Source organism: Mchenga conophoros, linkage group LG3 (genome assembly GCF_057382185.1).
Source record: "Mchenga conophoros isolate Kocher_MC1m ecotype Shallow Benthic linkage group LG3, M_conophoros_male_GT1.1, whole genome shotgun sequence".
NCBI lineage: Eukaryota > Metazoa > Chordata > Actinopteri > Cichliformes > Cichlidae > Mchenga > Mchenga conophoros.
The window spans coordinates 26,931,102-26,952,580 of NC_140528.1; the positions used below are offsets into that span (position 1 = coordinate 26,931,102).

Below are 21,479 nucleotides of genomic sequence, written 5' to 3' on the forward strand. Positions count from 1 at the left end.
CACATTCTGTTTTTATCTCCGCTTTGTTGCTCTGTCTCATGTCACTGTGTGTGTGTGTCTGTGTGTGTGTGATAACCCCAGTAAGAAGTGAGTTCTGTTCCTGGGCTCCCACAGAGCAACTTTTTTGTCATTTTTTTGTCAAAGCTGCCCATTTCATTTCAAAGCTGTGACAGACTTTAGACTGATTTGCAACACACACAAAAACACACATGCAAGGTGGAAACACTTTCAGTTTTGTTATGAGTAGGGGGGTGGGGCAACATTGCTGCTCAAATTCCCTTCTTTTAATTCTGTGATTTCAAAGAAGTCATGTGATTGCATGGTCTCATCGTCCCTCCTCTGAGGGTATAAAACTGTGCAACCCTCCCTTCTCTGCCTCCTCAGCATCACAGAGCTTCCTGATACAATACAGGTAAGATCACTTGAAATGCTGGAATCAGGGGATCAAGATAAAATTACAGATTACAGAAAGAGAACATTTAACTAATTGAAAATGAAGATCCTGATTGTAATTATTCTGCTAATCATCAGATCGGTGTGAACAGAAAGATTTACCAAATGTAATTCTTTAGAAATAGATGGGATTAATTTTTTTTGTTTTACTCCAGAGCAAGATTTTCCTGACACCTCACTGTGTGGATCTCTGTCATCAACATGGCAACGTAAGTACAATAAGTACAGTTAAGAGATACAGTTATCTTCATGTTTTAATATATCATCATGCGCATTATCACCAAAACTGATCGTAAAACTGTACAATTGAGTGAGCTTATCCTTACAATATTGATTTTTATTTTGGTAAATGTATTTGCATTTTAGCCTCACCTATGAGCTTGTGCCAAGGTGAGGTATCTGGTGTCCAGAATTCATAAAAATTGCTATTCCTCCTGAAGTAATAGTCAGAATTTAGGTTTTCAGATAGCGATCACATACAGTTAGGGGTGGGTTTAAAAAAAACTGATTTCCTGATTAAAATCAAATTTAATTTGAATGTGATATCGAGTCATTACATTTTGAAATTGATTTTTAAATATAAATGTTGTTTTACTACCAAACAGCAAAAGTCAGAGTGAATTCATGAGGATGTTTATGTGAAGCGTAGTTTGGATCTTCTTTTGCTGCTGGTTCGGTCAATATTCTTTGGAGAGACATCAAACCAACAGCTTTAGAATCAGCGCAAATCAGGGTGTGAACACAAAGCTCGACCCGTCGGCAGATCAGAGTCAGCGAGCTGTCGGCTTTCAGCCCCGACCGTGTCCGTGCTGTCGGGTGAGAGAGGCGACATCTCACTGATTCTGATCCGCAGGTCTGCGCTTTGTGTTCACGTCTTTGTGCAGAATCCAAGCTAGAATCAATTTTAATAGATAAATGGATAATCAAAACCCACCCCTAGAAACAAGTGGCTCTCGTGTCTTTCACTATGTCATTATAAGTGGAGCTTATGAAGCTCAAGTTTTGTGGCTTTTCACAGGCGCTCAGTTTTATGGCTAAATCGCATAAAGCTGCTTCTGTGATCCAGGGTGGGGATTTAATAGTGCTGCCTTTCTAGTTTTAAGAGGAGCCACTTTATGGTAAATGGCCTGCATTTGTATAGCACTTTTCTAGTCCCTAAGGACCCCAAAGCGCTTCACACTACATCCAGTCATCCACACATTCACACACTGGTGATGGCAGCTACTTTGTAGCCACAGCCACCCTGGGGCAGAGGCGAGGCTGCCGGACCACCACCAGTAGGCAAACACGGGTTAGTATCTTGCCCAAGGATATTCGGCATGCAGCCAGGAGGCAGCCTGGGATCGAACCACCGACCTTCTGATTAGTGGCTGACCTGCTCTGCCACCTGAGCTACAGCCACCACACAGAGCTCAAATTCTTAGACACTGCGAATTGAAGGAGGCCACATGCCATTTAATATCATCAGTTTCAGGTAGATTATTATCAAACAGTTGCACAAATTCCATTGACACAGCTCAGCTGCTTGGCAGTAAACACTGATCATCATTTAAATCCATAGTGATTCCCTGTCTCCATCAGTCTGTGGAGAGGTGCTGCTGCTCTCCTGCTCACTGCCACGCTGACTGCAGCCTGAACTCGCTGCTGTTCCACAGTAACTGCCGTCAGATTAATTGGTGATGGTCAAACAGATGTGTCATAGTGTCTGACCTCTAAAAGCTCTTGGAGGTTGGGCATCTTTATAATTACAGTGCAGGTGGATTTATAGATGTAGTAAAAAACTGAATTAAACATGTTGGCTTCTTTTGGCATCAAAATCCCTTTTTTGTTGAATCTGCTTAAACAGGAAGCAACTATGACTGCCAGTTTTGCATAATAGTAACGTAAAGGTTGTTGCACTTGTTATTCTGACTTAATTAGAACAACCAAAAATATCATATGAAATGTGAATCGGTCTGTTAATTACTCAGAACATTAACAGATAATTACTTATCAGTTAGCAGGTATGTCAACAGACGAGGTCAGATGTTGAGATAGAGGAAACATGTTACAAATAAATAAAACACTGATGAACGTAGTTGTCAGAGACCAAGCAGTAAGACATAGAAGACGCAGGTGTTTAATTCAAAACTGGGGTTTTATGACCCAAAAATAGGAATAATAATTAACAAAGCCAAAACTTAAACAGGCAGACCAATAAAATAGGTCAACTAAATAAACTAAACTCCAAATAACAACTAACAAAACCTCAAACAAACACAAGACAAACTGACCTGCTAAAATGACACATGAGGGAAACAAAATGGCTGCCATATAACCAACTAACACAAAACAATTTAACAAACTCCAAACACCCTCCAGGCAATGAAGGATGTGGTTTAGTCCAACGAGGTTGTCGGCAGTAGTTCAGATCCCCAAGCCCTTTGCCACACCTTTTGCCAACTGGGAAGGAGAAGCCATGCCCCAGGTAACTCAAACAAAGAAAGGTGTATAACATAAAACAGAACTTTGACTTTGCAGTGTTGATATAAACTAAACTCATAAAATCAACTAAAATAACTCCATATATGGAGTGCACACAGCAAATCTCACACATCAGCATCACAGATATCAACACATGATGAAAAAAAATGAATAAAGAAACATATTAGACAATTAGTAAAATATATTTAAAGTAGTGACTGCAAAGTAAACTAAAGTGAAGCAACTAGTGGTGAGGTGAAGAGCTTACCATGTGTGGCTTGCTATCAGAGTATAATTTTTAAAATATGTTTAAAAAGGTGTTGATATAAAAAAAATGGTATAGTTTGTTACAGATTCAAATATTGGGGATGGAGACAAGAGAAAAACCACAATAACAACACTGGTCCGGCCGGGTTGAGTCAAACGATGATTTTAATGATCACACACGTGGGAGATGGACACTGATGCAGACAGCCTCAGATCTCTAAATGGTGGAGCATTGATCAAACTCTTATAGCCTCTGGTGCCTCCACCTCATCATAAAAGCCTAAACATTCACATGCTTTCTCTCACACGGCGCCTAAGCTACGACCTTGGCTCCCTGTTTATCTGCTCCTGCTGAGATGGGGCAGAAAACTCCAGCATGTTCTCTTCTAATCAGGCAAATAAGGCGATGACTTTCTGCAAACAGTATTTCTTATAACATCATAAAACAATATCATTCATCCACAATAAATCAGCAGTCTAATGTAATGCAAATCAGTTTAACAAATGCAATAGTTATCAGCTTCTTCTAATTCAGGAGAATAATGCAAACTAAAACTACATAATAATTCACAATCTTTAATTAGGGGCATAACATGGCATAAAATAATATTATAATCTAACAATTTATATATAATAATGCCAAATAACAGTTATTGATTTCTGTTAATAAACAGTCATGATTTAAGTCAAAGCCCAGATGTCTCTCTGTCCAAAGTGTTTGACCTTAGCTGTCCGTCTGATATACTCAATTCTAATTGTCTCTCTTGGTCACTCACAGCGAAAATCTTAGCATCTTTAACTCTGCTATTTGCTGATATTTGGACAGCACACATGATGGAAAGGAGGATTTCAGTTGATGTGCACATGAATGATTTGTGTTTCCTCTGCAGGTAGAAAGTGTGTGTGAGCTGATGTGAATTGAGCAGCATGGATCAGTGTGATGCAAATTTGCAAAAAAAACCAACCCAGCATGTGCATCAAAATAAACTATTTCCAGCAGTGCAATATGAGTCCTAAGCATCCCAGAAACGACACAGAAAAGCATGAAGTCAAACTTGACTTTTAAAAACACCAGTGTAGGCTCATAAGGCCCTGAAGGCAAAAAGCGAAATTTTCCACGAAATGACGTCACTTCCGGTTTCGGGCAGGTCACGGCGGACATGCGATAGTTCGCGCTGATGGACGTAGGAAGTGTTACGAACAGCTGATCGGATCGGCAAAGCATGTTTCTGGAATATTATGCTTTTTATTCAGTTTTTGCAAAGCTATATGTGGAAGGAAACTGTGACCGAGGACAAGCTAAGATGTAAGTACAACTCCTCCGGTTTCATATGCAAAAAAATTATTGCGCTAGCTCACGTGGTTGCAGTGCTACCGGGATTTAGAAATAGTTACGCAAAACGGAGCGTGCCCACTCCGACCGGGTTTAAAGGGTTAACAGATTGCAAAACTGGGTTGGCATTTATGATTTATGTGTCTGTATGTTGAAACATGCCTACTTATCTTAAATGTCTGGCAAAAAACCGAAACTTAACAAATTTTTATTTTTGCTTCTCAGGACCAGGGATATGTCTTCAAAATACAAGAACACCATCCTCAAAAGTGTTCTTATCAGTTCAGGACCTCCTCCTGTTTACCAGCTAAACCCAAAGAAAAAAATGTTTGGAACTCTGACAAAAATGACTGTTGGTGAAAAAAATCAAAAAAAGACAAATAAAACCATCTTACTTGTGGGTGAAACAGGAGCAGGAAAATCTAGTCTGATCAATGCTTTGGTCAACTACACGATGGGAGTGAAGTGGGAGGATGAAGTCTGGTTTAAGATCGTAGAGGAGGAGGAGAAAAGTCAATCAGAAAGTCAGACATCAGATGTGATGGTGTACGAGATCTTTGGTTTTGAAGATGAAACTCTGCCCTACTCTCTGACCATCATCGACACGCCTGGATATGGAGACACCAGAGGGACTGAACATGATGTCATTGTTAGTGAAAGATTATTGGACTTGTTTCGATCAGATGACGGAGTTCAAGAAGTTCATGCAGTGGGTCTAGTGATGAAGGCGAGTGATAATCGACTGAGTGATCGATTGAGGTACATCTTTGATTCAGTCATTTCTCTGTTTGGAAAAAACCTGGAGAAAAACATTGTGGCCCTGATCACACACTCAGATGGTGTAACACCTGAAAATGCTCTTGAAGCTCTTGAAGCTGCAAAAATAAAATGTGCCAGAATAGAGGATGAGCCAGTTTGCTTCCTGTTCAATAACCAACAGGAAAAAGAGAGAAAAAAGAAAGACAAGGTGGGTTTGCATAACGCATGGAGAGTATCAGAGGGAGGAATGAGTGAATTCTCAGAATTCCTGGAAAAGATTGAACCTCAGAAACTGATGACAACTGTCGAAGTGTTAAATGAACGCATCAGATTGACAGCCTGCATTCAAAACCTGCAAGAAAGAATAGATTTTATTGAATTAAAACAGACAGAAATAAAACAGACTCAAGAGGCTCTGAAGAAACACGAAGAAGAGATGAAGACAAATAAGCAGTTCACTATAGAAATTGATGAGGTCTACAAAGTTAGAGAAGATATCGAGGTTGGGTGGTGGTGCTTGTTGGGTGGGTATGAAGGAGCTGTCAGCTGTAAAGTCTGTGAGGAGAACTGTCACTATCCTGGATGCACAATAGCCTGGTATCCCGAACAGTGTGAGCTCATGACAGGAGGCCGCTGTACTTCTTGTACCAAGAAGTGTCCTGCATCAGATCATGTGAAAGAAAGGAAGATCTATGTAACCAAGACACGTCGTGTCAAAAAGACTGATGAAGAAACGAAAAACAAGTATGACAAGAACAAGACAGAAAGTGAGGACAAGTCCAGCCTTTTGGAAAATCTAGAAAAGGAAATGAACCAGCTGACAGCAGAGAAGTCTCAGTGGCTGGAGGAGTCCTACCAACATCTTCTCAGACTGGAGGAAATCGCTCTGAATGTTTTTTCTCTGTCCACTATTGTACACTTAGATATATTAAGTGAGAAGATGAAGGAGAAAGGAGACTCAGAGAAGGTCCAGAAACTGGAGGAGATGAGAAGCAGAGTGGATGAAGGTACCAGAGGAGCTCTGCAGTACATACCTGCAGTTATGAAAAAAGTTGGGAAAACCTTATGGAACAAGATGAAAACCCATCAGACAGATATGTAGAATTAAACTCAAATCACGAGACATTCTCATGGTTTTACAGAAAATACAGTTTTCTGTAAAAATTGCATATGGAAATGTTTCACTTGCAGATTTAATCAGTTATCAATTAAACATATCAGTTTACTCTGTCATTGGTAATTGGCCTCAGGATGATGAGAGCAGCTACAACCCAGACTTTGACCATTATGCTAAATGTTCTGATGAGTCCTGTCTCAAAAGACGTCATCACTGAATTTAGAAAACATACTCATGTAAGTAAGTAAAGTAAAATGTTATTTATATAGCACCTTTCAAGATAAAATCACAAAGTGCTTTACAGAGGCAGAAAAATCTCAAACAAAATCAACCAAAAGCAGTTTAAACAGATACGTTTTAACTGCTTTTTAAAAGACACGACTGAGTCCACAGATCTCAAACTCAAAGGGAGCGAGCTCCAGAGTCTGGCAGCCGCTGATACAAACGCTCTGTCACCTTCTGTTTTTAACCTTGTAAGCGGGACAACCAGCAACCCCTGGACACAAGACCTCAGGGACCTGCTGGGGTGATAAGAAAGAAGAAGATCACTTAAGTAAGTTGGAGCTACACCGTGCAGGGCCCTATAAGTCATGACTACGATCTTAAATTGGACCCTGAACTTGACAGGGAGCCAGTGCAGCTGAATCAGCAGGGGCGTGGCATGGGAGTGTTTGTGATGCTTTATCAGAGGCCTGGCAGCAGCAGTCTGAACGCCCTGCAGTCGTTCCAGGGAGGCGTTACTTAAGCAAGTAAAGAAGGAATTACAATAGTCTAAGCGAGATGAAACAAAAGCATGAAGAATCATTTCCAGTTCAGAGCGTGACACAATGGGACTCAGTGATATTTCTTCAATGGTAAAAACAAGAGCGAACCAAAGATTTAACGTGTGTGTCAGAGCTGGGTCAAAGGTAACACCAAGGTTCCTAATGGAGGATTTAATATATGAAGCAAGAGGGCCTCGATTTTTAATGTCCAAAAGGTCACATTCATTAGGGGTCAGACAGTGGAATGTGTTGAGTATTATAATCTAATATATGTTGGAACAATGATTGACTGAAAACTGAACTGGGAGACAGACTGTGACTGTGTAAAAAAAAAAAAAGGGGGCAAGAGCATTTGTTATGTTTGAGGTAAATTTTCTGGAGTCTGTTTTCTCATTTTCATTGGTGTCATGATTTGGATATTTATCTGTAAAAAAGACAGAAAATCGCTCACTCTAATTGTTAAATGGGCTAACAAGCTGACGTTTCCTTCATTGTGTTGTATTGTGCTTATTTGTGCAGTTAGAATTGCTAACTTAATGCAGACTGGCTTTATACTGACAGCTTCAAATAAAGTAACCTGAATGTGTTCCTTTTTAATCTCTTGATTACAAATAAAGTTTGTTGGAAATAAGTTTGGAAACAAAAAAGTTTTATTTTCTCACTGTGTGTAATGCATGCTTGTACTTTTAAAGCAGTTTTAGGAAAATGTGTAGATTACAAATGACTAAAAGTCTGTGAATACTTATTTTTCCCCAGTGTCTTTCATTTCTGTGTGGTTGAGTCCAGGGATACTATATAAAGCAGATTATACTGAGTTAACTATTTATAGCCAATAATCCGATGCTTTCACAAAATTGACTGTTAGCATGAACATAAAGATATTGCTCTACTGTGACACAGGAATTTATTGAAGTTCAGTTAAAAAAAATTAAATGTCATATTTACTCAAAATACACTTTAATTACTATTTTAAATGCTGAGAACATGCAAATTTTTCTTTTTTTCTATTTTCTGGACAGTTATTGTTACTCCCCTCGAGTCTTAATAAAGCTCAACTTGTTCTTTGCGTTTTAGCTGACATTTATTTCGGACAGGAGGATTCTCCAACGTGTCTTAACCTGTAATGATGTCCAACCACAGCCGATACAATGCCGTCAGAACTAAAAAGAAATACAAACTTAAATGAATATTCTTAATAAAGTCCTTAAGCATTATATGTAACGAAACATTCCAACAAAAGGATCAATAAAATACACATTACACTTCACACTACGGTAATTGCACTTGAATGTCACACAACACTCGCATATATACATACAACGATAAGAAACAAAATAAAACATTTACCTCATTGGCCTCACTCAAATGGAATAAAAGTTTCATTTTTACGTCGTGGGGAGGTCCAAAAAAGGCACTCTTTATTTATCTTTCTGTAGACGTGCAAACCTCGTGGCTCGTCTCTTAATTAGCTTGCTGAGTGTGCCAGCCAAAAAAATGCCCTCTTAGCAAGAACAGACGGAACTAACCAATAACACAAATAACACATTTTAACATATAAACCTAAACAACTAAACATTAATTACTATTTATTTCTTAATATTTCAACTACTTATTGTTTCAACCTTAAATATCTACTGACATGAACTTAAATGCGAGAGTTGCCTATGACGGCAGCTACAGTTATCATTTATTATCAGGTCCACAATGTATTCTTATAGACTGAAGCTGGGAACAAGCAGCCAGCTGTGCTTAAATCCAGTGAGGACGCTTTTTAATGATCAATACAACAGTTTATGAGAACAGTGTGATAATATCCTTAACATCCTAATATCTTTATCATTTCTTAACATAAAACTTATTGTTGCAGCCAGGAGCAGTACACATGTGATCCCCCTTAAATTATTTTTTAATTTTAGTGTCCTTATTTTCCTCTGAGTTGTCAATTCTCTCACTAGTTAGCTAACATAAAATATTCCAGCTATTGTTGGTTGCAGCTAATAAGTCTATTTGCTATCTCATTTAGTGCTCAGCTCCTGTGAAAACTAAGGTCTCAAATCAGAAGTATTTGACTCTGTGGTATAATTCTTAAACACAAAGCCTTTATTAAAAACAAAAAGGCCTCTGTAAAGTTCACTAAAGGTCAGAGGTCACTACAGGACAAATTCCTTGATTTTAAATCTGTTTTCTGAAATTTAGACCTCGACACTCGAGAGACCAAAAATCAATTCATGGGAAAACATAGAAAAGATGAGACAAGACCCGGCTGTCCATCTGCATAAAAATGTCAAAGGTCACTCTTTGAGTGTGCCAAGGTTCACATGTTTGACAAAAGCTGTGTCCCAAAATGTAGGCCGCATCCTTCGGAGGACCCGGCCTTCGCGGTCTACGTGGGCTGAGTCCTTCGAAGACGGAGAAGGCCGGAAGTGCGAGGCTGTGAAATTGGACGGTCTAGCCTTCAGATCTGCGTCACCGCTGTGTGGGTGGAGTTTAATAAACTCGGCCATCTGCTCCTTGCTATCTAAAATATTACAGGACACTGGCGTAAACTCTCGACCGTCTCACACTTCTGTTTAATCAGTTTTCTGTTTGACGTGTATTCAGCTGTGTGAAAATCCCGGAGGAACCCACTTGATGGATTAATAACGTTTTATTTTATCTAATAATCTAATAACTTTGATCTCAGCCAAACCGATTTACTCCGGAACAAATAAAACACTGAAAAAAGCCCAACAATAACAGGTTGTCTAAGTGACTTAAAAAACATATTTTTCACAAGGTGCAGTGCAGATCTAATGAATCCAACTGGCCACTCGTAACAGTGACTATTTAATATTTACTGGTTAGTGGCAAAGTTTCACCTCCTATTGAACAGTGTTCTTCTGACGTCAGTTCCCTTTGTCACTCTGCCAGATCCCGTTGGCTTTATTGAGCGAGGTGTTGCTACCCTGTGTGGTATCCTTTATGGCTTTCTCGACAGCATCAGCCAAGGGCAACTTGTCCTCTGCTTCTGCCTCTCTATGGTAGAAATAGTTGAAGTTGGAAACAATGACGGGAACAGGCAAGGCAAGGGTCTGAACATCGAGCGGGTGGGTAACAGATGTCTCCGAAAACGTCGGCACACTTTTGCCAATATGCGATGTCTTGATAGACCGAGCAGATATTTGATGTTTACACAGCTACTTTCTCCCCTTAATATATGTTAAAAGTTTATTTTGTGACTCAGAAAGATTAATAAGACTAATTTTAAAACTTCGTAGCGGCCGCCATTGTTGGGAGCTGAAATTTGGCTGAATTCTGGGATATGGTGGGCCACGAAGGACACACCCGACCCATCCTTCAAATTCGGGGAAATGAAGGACGCATTTGAAGGAGTCGACGAATTGGGACAGCCTTCGTCGCCTGGCTTTGACGTAATTGGCCTTCAAATGCAGCCAAAGACAGATGGTTTGAAAGAGGAGTGAAAGAAGCCATTTACGTCCACTGTGAAAGACCATCTTTGAACAGAGGCGGGGTTTACGACACCAACTGTCCACCATCTATAATCCAGTTTTGAGATCCATCACAGACAGCTTAACGTCTTTACTTTTCTATATAAAGCGCCATGAGACAGCTGTTGTGAGTTTGTGCTATATGAATAAAACTTTACTTTTATGCCATTTTGAAAAACGTTAATTATTTTGAATTTGTTGCTTTCGGGTGAACTCCTGCTCCAAAACTAGTGCAGCAGAGCTTCTGAGAATATAAAGCTAAAAGAAACATAATTATATGTTTGGCATAAGAGATGACCTAACAGGAGACTGACTGCAGGACACATAGGGCTTCAAGCACAGTAAACAGATTTAAAATCAAGGAATCTGACCTTTAGTTACCTCTGACAGTTTTTTTACTCACATTCAGGAATTTGAGCCAACAACAAAGATGAGTGTTGACTTCAGGAGAGCACAGAGAGATCACTGTCCAATTAACATCCATGGATCCTTTTCAGCATCATCTTTGTCACTGCTGATTCCTTTGTGTCATCATGTGTTGAGAAGAGAGAACAGTTATAACGGAGGAGCAAAAGGAAGCCCTGAAATCTGCATCCAACAAGGAATGACAAGTGTTGGCTCACCAATGGGGTGGCTGTAGAGCAGGTCACCTACTGATTGGAAGGTTGGTGGTTTGATTCCTGGCTCCTCCAGTCTGCATGCTAAGTATCCTTGGGCAAGATACCCCAAGTCGCTCTCCGATGCATCCATCGGAGTATGAATGTGGTTAGCCAGCACTAAGTTCAGAGAAAGTGTGTGAATGTGGCACTTTGTATAGAGCCCTTTGAGTACTCCAGAAGAATAGGTCCATTTACTGGTTTGGCTCCAGTTGTTATAGATTCAATGATGTTGTTCCTACAGATACATGTCAGCATCTTTATTGTAGTAAAGTCTTGTAATCTGAAGATAGAAACAAGGCAGCAAACAGCTCCATGATCTGATCTTAATGATGTTGTTTTTATTCCTGTCTGTCAGAACTGGATTGGAAACTATCAAAGGTCTAAAAACAGCCTCAACCCTCCCACAGAGCAAACTTTACACACGTCATCTTTCAGCTACAATCTTTGTTGCAGGGATCTTCTGCCAAACAAGGCTGAGAGAAGATTTCTTACAGCTGTCATGTTGATGCTGTTTCAATCTTTGGGCAAACACACTCATATATTAGGGCTGATATCAGGGCTGCACAAGTTCTTTGTGTCTGTGATCATGAATAATAGAAGTGTGCCTGTTGAAGATCATGTTTCTACATTATTATATGTCCTGTTATTGTTCTGTGTTATATTCAGCTTATCATAAAAGCCTAAACATTCACATGCTTTCTCTCACACGGCGCCTAAGCTACGACCTTGGCTCCCCGTTTATCTGCTCCTGCTGAGATGGGGCAGAAAACTCCAGCATGTTCTCTTCTAATCAGACAAATAAGGCGATGACTTTCTGTGAACAGTATTTCTTATAACTCAGCAGTATAATGCATCATAAACAATATCATTCATTCACAATAAATCAGCAGTCTAATGTAATGCAAATCAGTTTAACTAATGCAATAGTTATCAGCTTCTTCTAATTCAGGAGAATAATGCAAACTAAAACTACATAATAATTCACAATCTTTAATTAGGGGTATAACATGGCATAAAATAATATTATAATCTAACAGTGTGTATTTAAGTTAACAGAGTGAAGCAAACAGCTTGATGCCATTCTGGAAATGAGTGGGGAACAGATGAGTGAGGATTAGGTACAACTCCAGTATTCAGTCTGGGATAGTCCCTTCATGATCCTGTGCACATTCTGTTTTTATCTCCGCTTTGTTGCTCTGTCTCATGTCACTGTGTGTGTGTGTCTGTGTGTGTGATAACCCCAGTAAGAAGTGAGTTCTGTTCCTGGGCTCCCACAGAGCAACTTTTTTGTCATTTTTTTGTCAAAGCTGCCCATTTCATTTCAAAGCTGTGACAGACTTTAGACTGATTTGCAACACACACAAAAACACACATGCAAGGTGGAAACACTTTCAGTTTTGTTATGAGTAGGGGGTGGGGCAACATTGCTGCTCAAATTCCCTTCTTTTAATTCTGTGATTTCAAAGAAGTCATGTGATTGCATGGTCTCATCGTCCCTCCTCTGAGGGTATAAAACTGTGCAACCCTCCCTTCTCTGCCTCCTCAGCATCACAGAGCTTCCTGATACAATACAGGTAAGATCACTTGAAATGCTGGAATCAGGGGATCAAGATAAAATTACAGATTACAGAAAGAGAACATTTAACTAATTGAAAATGAAGATCCTGATTGTAATTGTTCTCCTAATCATCAGATCGGTGTGAACAGAAAGATCTACCAAATGTAATTCTTTAGAAATAGATGGGATTAATTTTTTTTGTTTTACTCCAGAGCAAGATTTTCCTGACACCTCACTGTGTGGATCTCTGTCATCAACATGGCAATGTAAGTACAATAAGTACAGTTAAGAGATACAGTTATCTTCATGCTTTAATATATCATCATGCGCATTATCACCAAAACTGATCGTAAAACTGTACAATTGAGTGAGCTTATCCTTACAATATTGATTTTTATTTTGGTAAATGTATTTGCATTTTAGCCTCACCTATGAGCTTGTGCCAAGGTGAGGTATCTGGTGTCCAGAATTCATAAAAATTGCTATTCCTCCTGAAGTAATAGTCAGAATTTAGGTTTTCAGATAGCGATCACATACAGTTAGGGGTGGGTTTAAAAAAAACTGATTTCCTGATTAAAATCAAATTTAATTTGAATGTGATATCGAGTCATTACATTTTGAAATTGATTTTTAAATATAAATGTTGTTTTACTACCAAACAGCAAAAGTCAGAGTGAATTCATGAGGATGTTTATGTGAAGCGTAGTTTGGATCTTCTTTTGCTGCTGGTTCGGTCAATATTCTTTGGAGAGACATCAAACCAACAGCTTTAGAATCAGCGCAAATCAGGGTGTGAACACAAAGCTCGACCCGTCGGCAGATCAGAGTCAGCGAGCTGTCGGCTTTCAGCCCCGACCGTGTCCGTGCTGTCGGGTGAGAGAGGCGACATCTCACTGATTCTGATCCGCAGGTCTGCGCTTTGTGTTCACGTCTTTGTGCAGAATCCAAGCTAGAATCAATTTTAATAGATAAATGGATAATCAAAACCCACCCCTAGAAACAAGTGGCTCTCGTGTCTTTCACTATGTCATTATAAGTGGAGCTTATGAAGCTCAAGTTTTGTGGCTTTTCACAGGCGCTCAGTTTTATGGCTAAATCGCATAAAGCTGCTTCTGTGATCCAGGGTGGGGATTTAATAGTGCTGCCTTTCTAGTTTTAAGAGGAGCCACTTTATGGTAAATGGCCTGCATTTGTATAGCACTTTTCTAGTCCCTAAGGACCCCAAAGCGCTTCACACTACATCCAGTCATCCACACATTCACACACTGGTGATGGCAGCTACTTTGTAGCCACAGCCACCCTGGGGCAGAGGCGAGGCTGCCGGACCACCACCAGTAGGCAAACACGGGTTAGTATCTTGCCCAAGGATATTCGGCATGCAGCCAGGAGGCAGCCTGGGATCGAACCACCGACCTTCTGATTAGTGGCTGACCTGCTCTGCCACCTGAGCTACAGCCACCACACAGAGCTCAAATTCTTAGACACTGCGAATTGAAGGAGGCCACATGCCATTTAATATCATCAGTTTCAGGTAGATTATTATCAAACAGTTGCACAAATTCCATTGACACAGCTCAGCTGCTTGGCAGTAAACACTGATCATCATTTAAATCCATAGTGATTCCCTGTCTCCATCAGTCTGTGGAGAGGTGCTGCTGCTCTCCTGCTCACTGCCACGCTGACTGCAGCCTGAACTCGCTGCTGTTCCACAGTAACTGCCGTCAGATTAATTGGTGATGGTCAAACAGATGTGTCATAGTGTCTGACCTCTAAAAGCTCTTGGAGGTTGGGCATCTTTATAATTACAGTGCAGGTGGATTTATAGATGTAGTAAAAAACTGAATTAAACATGTTGGCTTCTTTTGGCATCAAAATCCCTTTTTTGTTGAATCTGCTTAAACAGGAAGCAACTATGACTGCCAGTTTTGCATAATAGTAACGTAAAGGTTGTTGCACTTGTTATTCTGACTTAATTAGAACAACCAAAAATATCATATGAAATGTGAATCGGTCTGTTAATTACTCAGAACATTAACAGATAATTACTTATCAGTTAGCAGGTATGTCAACAGACGAGGTCAGATGTTGAGATAGAGGAAACATGTTACAAATAAATAAAACACTGATGAACGTAGTTGTCAGAGACCAAGCAGTAAGACATAGAAGACGCAGGTGTTTAATTCAAAACTGGGGTTTTATGACCCAAAAATAGGAATAATAATTAACAAAGCCAAAACTTAAACAGGCAGACCAATAAAATAGGTCAACTAAATAAACTAAACTCCAAATAACAACTAACAAAACCTCAAACAAACACAAGACAAACTGACCTGCTAAAATGACACATGAGGGAGACAAAATGGCTGCCATATAACCAACTAACACAAAACAATTTAACAAACTCCAAACACCCTCCAGGCAATGAAGGATGTGGTTTAGTCCAACGAGGTTGTCGGCAGTAGTTCAGATCCCCAAGCCCTTTGCCACACCTTTTGCCAACTGGGAAGGAGAAGCCATGCCCCAGGTAACTCAAACAAAGAAAGGTGTATAACATAAAACAGAACTTTGACTTTGCAGTGTTGATATAAACTAAACTCATAAAATCAACTAAAATAACTCCATATATGGAGTGCACACAGCAAATCTCACACATCAGCATCACAGATATCAACACATGATGAAAAAAAATGAATAAAGAAACATATTAGACAATTAGTAAAATATATTTAAAGTAGTGACTGCAAAGTAAACTAAAGTGAAGCAACTAGTGGTGAGGTGAAGAGCTTACCATGTGTGGCTTGCTATCAGAGTATAATTTTTAAAATATGTTTAAAAAGGTGTTGATATAAAAAAAATGGTATAGTTTGTTACAGATTCAAATATTGGGGATGGAGACAAGAGGAAAAACCACAATAACAACACTGGTCCGGCCGGGTTGAGTCAAACAATGATTTTAATGATCACACACGTGGGAGATGGACACTGTATGCAGACAGCATCAGATCTCTAAATGGTGGAGCATTGCTCAAACTCTTATAGCCTCTGGTGCCTCCACCTTATCATAAAAGCCTAAACATTCACATGCTTTCTCTCACACGGCGCCTAAGCTACGACCTTGGCTCCCTGTTTATCTGCTCCTGCTGAGATGGGGCAGAAAACTCCAGCATGTTCTCTTCTAATCAGGCAAATAAGGCGATGACTTTCTGCGAACAGTATTTCTTATAACATCATAAAACAATATCATTCATCCACAATAAATCAGCAGTCTAATGTAATGCAAATCAGTTTAACTAATGCAATAGTTATCAGCTTCTTCTAATTCAGGAGACTAATGCAAACTAAAACTACATAATAATTCACAATCTTTAGTTAGGGGCATAACATGGCATAAAATAATATTATAATCTAACAATTTATATATAATAATGCCAAATAACAGTTATTGATTTCTGTTAATAAACAGTCATGATTTAAGTCAAAGCCCAGATGTCTCTCTGTCCAAAGTGTTTGACCTTAGCTGTCCGTCTGATATACTCAATTCTAATTGTCTCTCTTGGTCACTCACAGCGAAAATCTTAGCATCTTTAACTCTGCTATTTGCTGATATTTGGACAGCACACATGATGGAAAGGAGGATTTCAGTTGATGTGCACATGAATGATTTGTGTTTCCTCTGCAGGTAGAAAGTGTGTGTGAGCTGATGTGAATTGAGCAGCATGGATCAGTGTGATGCAAATTTGCAAAAAAAACCAACCCAGCATGTGCATCAAAATAAACTATTTCCAGCAGTGCAATATGAGTCCTAAGCATCCCAGAAACGACACAGAAAAGCATGAAGTCAAACTTGACTTTTAAAAACACCAGTGTAGGCTCATAAGGCCCTGAAGGCAAAAAGCGAAATTTTCCACGAAATGACGTCACTTCCGGTTTCGGGCAGGTCACGGCGGACATGCGATAGTTCGCGCTGATGGATGTAGGAAGTGTTACGAACAGCTGATCGGATCGGCAAAGCATGTTTCTGGAATATTATGCTTTTTATTCAGTTTTTGCAAAGCTATATGTGGAAGGAAACTGTGACCGAGGACAAGCTAAGATGTAAGTACAACTCCTCCGGTTTCATATGCAAAAAAATTATTGCGCTAGCTCACGTGGTTGCAGTGCTACCGGGATTTAGAAATAGTTACGCAAAACGGAGCGTGCCCACTCCGACCGGGTTTAAAGGGTTAACAGATTGCAAAACTGGGTTGGCATTTATGATTTATGTGTCTGTATGTTGAAACATGCCTACTTATCTTAAATGTCTGGCAAAAAACCGAAACTTAACAAATTTTTATTTTTGCTTCTCAGGACCAGGGATATGTCTTCAAAATACAAGAACACCATCCTCAAAAGTGTTCTTATCAGTTCAGGACCTCCTCCTGTTTACCAGCTAAACCCAAAGAAAAAAATGTTTGGAACTCTGACAAAAATGACTGTTGGTGAAAAAAATCAAAAAAAGACAAATAAAACCATCTTACTTGTGGGTGAAACAGGAGCAGGAAAATCTAGTCTGATCAATGCTTTGGTCAACTACACGATGGGAGTGAAGTGGGAGGATGAAGTCTGGTTTAAGATCGTAGAGGAGGAGGAGAAAAGTCAATCAGAAAGTCAGACATCAGATGTGATGGTGTACGAGATCTTTGGTTTTGAAGATGAAACTCTGCCCTACTCTCTGACCATCATCGACACGCCTGGATATGGAGACACCAGAGGGACTGAGCATGATGTCATTGTTAGTGAAAGATTATTGGACTTGTTTCGATCAGATGACGGAGTCCATGAAGTTCATGCAGTGGGTCTAGTGATGAAGGCGAGTGATAATCGACTGAGTGATCGATTGAGGTACGTCTTTGATTCAGTCATTTCTCTGTTTGGAAAAAACCTGGAGAAAAACATTGTGGCCCTGATCACACACTCAGATGGTGTAACACCTGAAAATGCTCTTGAAGCTCTTGAAGCTGCAAAAATAAAATGTGCCAGAATAGAGGATGAGCCAGTTTGCTTCCTGTTCAATAACCAACAGGAAAAAGAGAGAAAAAAGAAAGACAAGGTGGGTTTGCATAACGCATGGAGAGTATCAGAGGGAGGAATGAGTGAATTCTCAGAATTCCTGGAAAATATTGAACCTCAGAAACTGATGACAACTGTTGAAGTGTTAAATGAACGCATCAGATTGACAGCCTGCATTCAAAACCTGCAAGAAAGAATAGATTTTATTGAATTAAAACAGACAGAAATAAAACAGACTCAAGAGGCTCTGAAGAAACACGAAGAAGAGATGAAGACAAATAAGCAGTTCACTATAGAAATTGATGAGGTCTACAAAGTTAGAGAAGATATCGAGGTTGGGTGGTGGTGCTTGTTGGGTGGGTATGAAGGAGCTGTCAGCTGTAAAGTCTGTGAGGAGAACTGTCACTATCCTGGATGCACAATAGCCTGGAAACCCAAACACTGTGAGATCATGAAAGGAGGCCGCTGTACTTCTTGTACCAAGAAGTGTCCTGCATCAGATCATGTGAAAGAAAGGAAGATCTATGTAACCAAGACACGTCGTGTCAAAAAGACTGATGAAGAAACGAAAAACAAGTATGACAAGAACAAGACAGAAAGTGAGGACAAGTCCAGCCTTTTGGAAAATCTAGAAAAGGAAATGAACCAGCTGACAGCAGAGAAGTCTCAGTGGCTGGAGGAGTCCTACCAACATCTTCTCAGACTGGAGGAAATCGCTCTGAATGTTTTTTCTCTGTCCACTATTGTACACTTAGATATATTAAGTGAGAAGATGAAGGAGAAAGGAGACTCAGAGAAGGTCCAGAAACTGGAGGAGATGAGAAGCAGAGTGGATGAAGGTACCAGAGGAGCTCTGCAGTACATACCTGCAGTTATGAAAAAAGCTAGGAAAACCTTATGGAACAAGATGAAAACCCATCAGACAGATATGTAGAATTAAACTCAAATCACGAGACATTCTCATGGTTTTACAGAAAATACAGTTTTCTGTAAAAATTGCATATGGAAATGTTTCACTTGCAGATTTAATCAGTTATCAATTAAACATATCAGTTTACTCTGTCATTGGTAATTGGCCTCAGGATGATGAGAGCAGCTACAACCCAGACTTTGACCATTATGCTAAATGTTCTGATGAGTCCTGTCTCAAAAGACGTCATCACTGAATTTAGAAAACATACTCATGTAAGTAAGTAAAGTAAAATGTTATTTATATAGCACCTTTCAAGATAAAATCACAAAGTGCTTTACAGAGGCAGAAAAATCTCAAACAAAATCAACCAAAAGCAGTTTAAACAGATACGTTTTTAACTGCTTTTTAAAAGACACGACTGAGTCCACAGATCTCAAACTCAAAGGGAGCGAGCTCCAGAGTCTGGCAGCCGCTGATACAAACGCTCTGTCACCTTCTGTTTTTAACCTTGTAAGCGGGACAACCAGCAACCCCTGGACACAAGACCTCAGGGACCTGCTGGGGTGATAAGAAAGAAGAAGATCACTTAAGTAAGTTGGAGCTACACCGTGCAGGGCCCTATAGGTCATGATTATGATCTTAAATTGGACCCTGAACTTGACAGGGAGCCAGTGCAGCTGAATCAGCAGGGGCGTGGCATGGGAGTGTTTGTGATGCTTTATCAGAAGCTTGGCAGCAGCAGTCTGAACGCCCTGCAGTCGTTCCAGGGAGGCGTTACTTAAGCAAGTAAACAAGGAATCACAATAGTCTAAGCGAGATGAAACAAAAGCATGAAGAATCATTTCCAGTTCAGAGCGTGACACAATGGGACTCAGTGATATTTCTTCAATGGTAAAAACAAGAGCGAACCAAAGATTTAACGTGTGTGTCAGAGCTGGGTCAAAGGTAACACCAAGGTTCCTAATGGAGGATTTAATATATGAAGCAAGAGGGCCTCGATTTTTAATGTCCAAAAGGTCACATTCATTAGGGGTCAGACAGTGGAATGTGTTGAGTATTATAATCTAATATATGTTGGAACAATGATTGACTGAAAACTGAACTGGGAGACAGACTGTGACTGTGTGTAAAAAAAAAAAGGGGCAAGAGCATTTGTTATGTTTGAGGTAAATTTTCTGGAGTCTGTTTTCTCATTTTCATTGGTGTCATGGTTTGGATATTTATCTGTAAAAAAGACAGAAAATCGCTCACTCTAATTGTTAAATGGGCTAACAAGCTGACGTTTCCTTCATTGTGTTGTATTGTGCTTATTTGTGCAGTTAGAATTGCTAACTTAATGCAGACTGGCTTTATACTGACAGCTTCAAATAAAGTAACCTGAATGTGTTCCTTTTTAATCTCTTGATTACAAATAAAGTTTGTTGGAAATAAGTTTGGAAACAAAAAAGTTTTATTTTCTCACTGTGTGTAATGCATGCTTGTACTTTTAAAGCAGTTTTAGGAAAATGTGTAGATTACAAATGACTAAAAGTCTGTGAATACTTATTTTTCCCCAGTGTCTTTCATTTCTGTGTGGTTGAGTCCAGTGATACTATATAAAGCATATTATACTGAGTTAACTATTTATAGCCAATAATCCGATGCTTTCACAAAATTGACTGTTAGCATGAACATAAAGATATTGCTCTACTGTGACACAGGAATTTATTGAAGTTCAGTTAAAAAAAATTAAATGTCATATTTACTCAAAATACACTTTAATTACTATTTTAAATGCTGAGAACATGCAAATTTTTCTTTTTTTCTATTTTCTGGACAGTTATTGTTACTCCCCTCGAGTCTTAATAAAGCTCAACTTGTTCTTTGCGTTTTAGCTGACATTTATTTCGGACAGGAGGATTCTCCAACGTGTCTTAACCTGTAATGATGTCCAACCACAGCCGATACAATGCCGTCAGAACTAAAAAGAAATACAAACTTAAATGAATATTCTTAATAAAGTCCTTAAGCATTATATGTAACGAAACATTCCAACAAAAGGATCAATAAAATACACATTACACTTCACACTACGGTAATTGCACTTGAATGTCACACAACACTCGCATATATACATACAACGATAAGAAACAAAATAAAACATTTACCTCATTGGCCTCACTCAAATGGAATAAAACTTTCATTTTTACGTCGTGGGGAGGTCCAAAAAAGGCACTCTTTATTTATCTTTCTGTAGACGTGCAAACCTCGTGGCTCGTCTCTTAATTAGCTTGCTGAGTGTGCCAGCCAAAAAAATGCCCTCTTAGCAAGAACAGACGGAACTAACCAATAACACAAATAACACATTTTAACATATAAACCTAAACAACTAAACATTAATTACTATTTATTTCTTAATATTTCAACTACTTATTGTTTCAACCTTAAATATCTACTGACATGAACTTAAATGCGAGAGTTGCCTATGACGGCAGCTACAGTTATCATTTATTATCAGGTCCACAATGTATTCTTATAGACTGAAGCTGGGAACAAGCAGCCAGCTGTGCTTAAATCCAGTGAGGACGCTTTTTAATGATCAATACAACAGTTTATGAGAACAGTGTGATAATATCCTTAACATCCTAATATCTTTATCATTTCTTAACATAAAACT

The 21,479-nt window shown here is 39.3% G+C and overlaps 2 protein-coding genes across 2 annotated transcripts; both read left to right on the forward strand.

Moving 5' to 3' along the window:
• Nucleotides 1-331: 331 nt before the first annotated feature.
• LOC146577934 (uncharacterized) lies at nucleotides 332-8,222 on the forward strand. The gene is made up of 3 exons (XM_085268481.1): nucleotides 332-412; nucleotides 609-662; nucleotides 4,742-8,222. Exons 2-3 carry the CDS (start codon nucleotides 655-657, stop codon nucleotides 6,375-6,377), a joined length of 1,644 nt encoding a protein of 547 aa, XP_085124607.1. The 5' UTR covers nucleotides 332-412; nucleotides 609-654; the 3' UTR covers nucleotides 6,378-8,222.
• Nucleotides 8,223-12,808: 4,586 nt separating this feature from the next.
• On the forward strand, nucleotides 12,809-20,689 carry LOC146577935 (uncharacterized). The gene is made up of 3 exons (XM_085268483.1): nucleotides 12,809-12,877; nucleotides 13,074-13,127; nucleotides 17,209-20,689. The coding sequence occupies exons 2-3, from the start codon at nucleotides 13,120-13,122 to the stop codon at nucleotides 18,842-18,844; spliced, it is 1,644 nt and encodes a 547-aa protein (XP_085124609.1). The 5' UTR covers nucleotides 12,809-12,877; nucleotides 13,074-13,119; the 3' UTR covers nucleotides 18,845-20,689.
• Nucleotides 20,690-21,479: the final 790 nt, after the last annotated feature.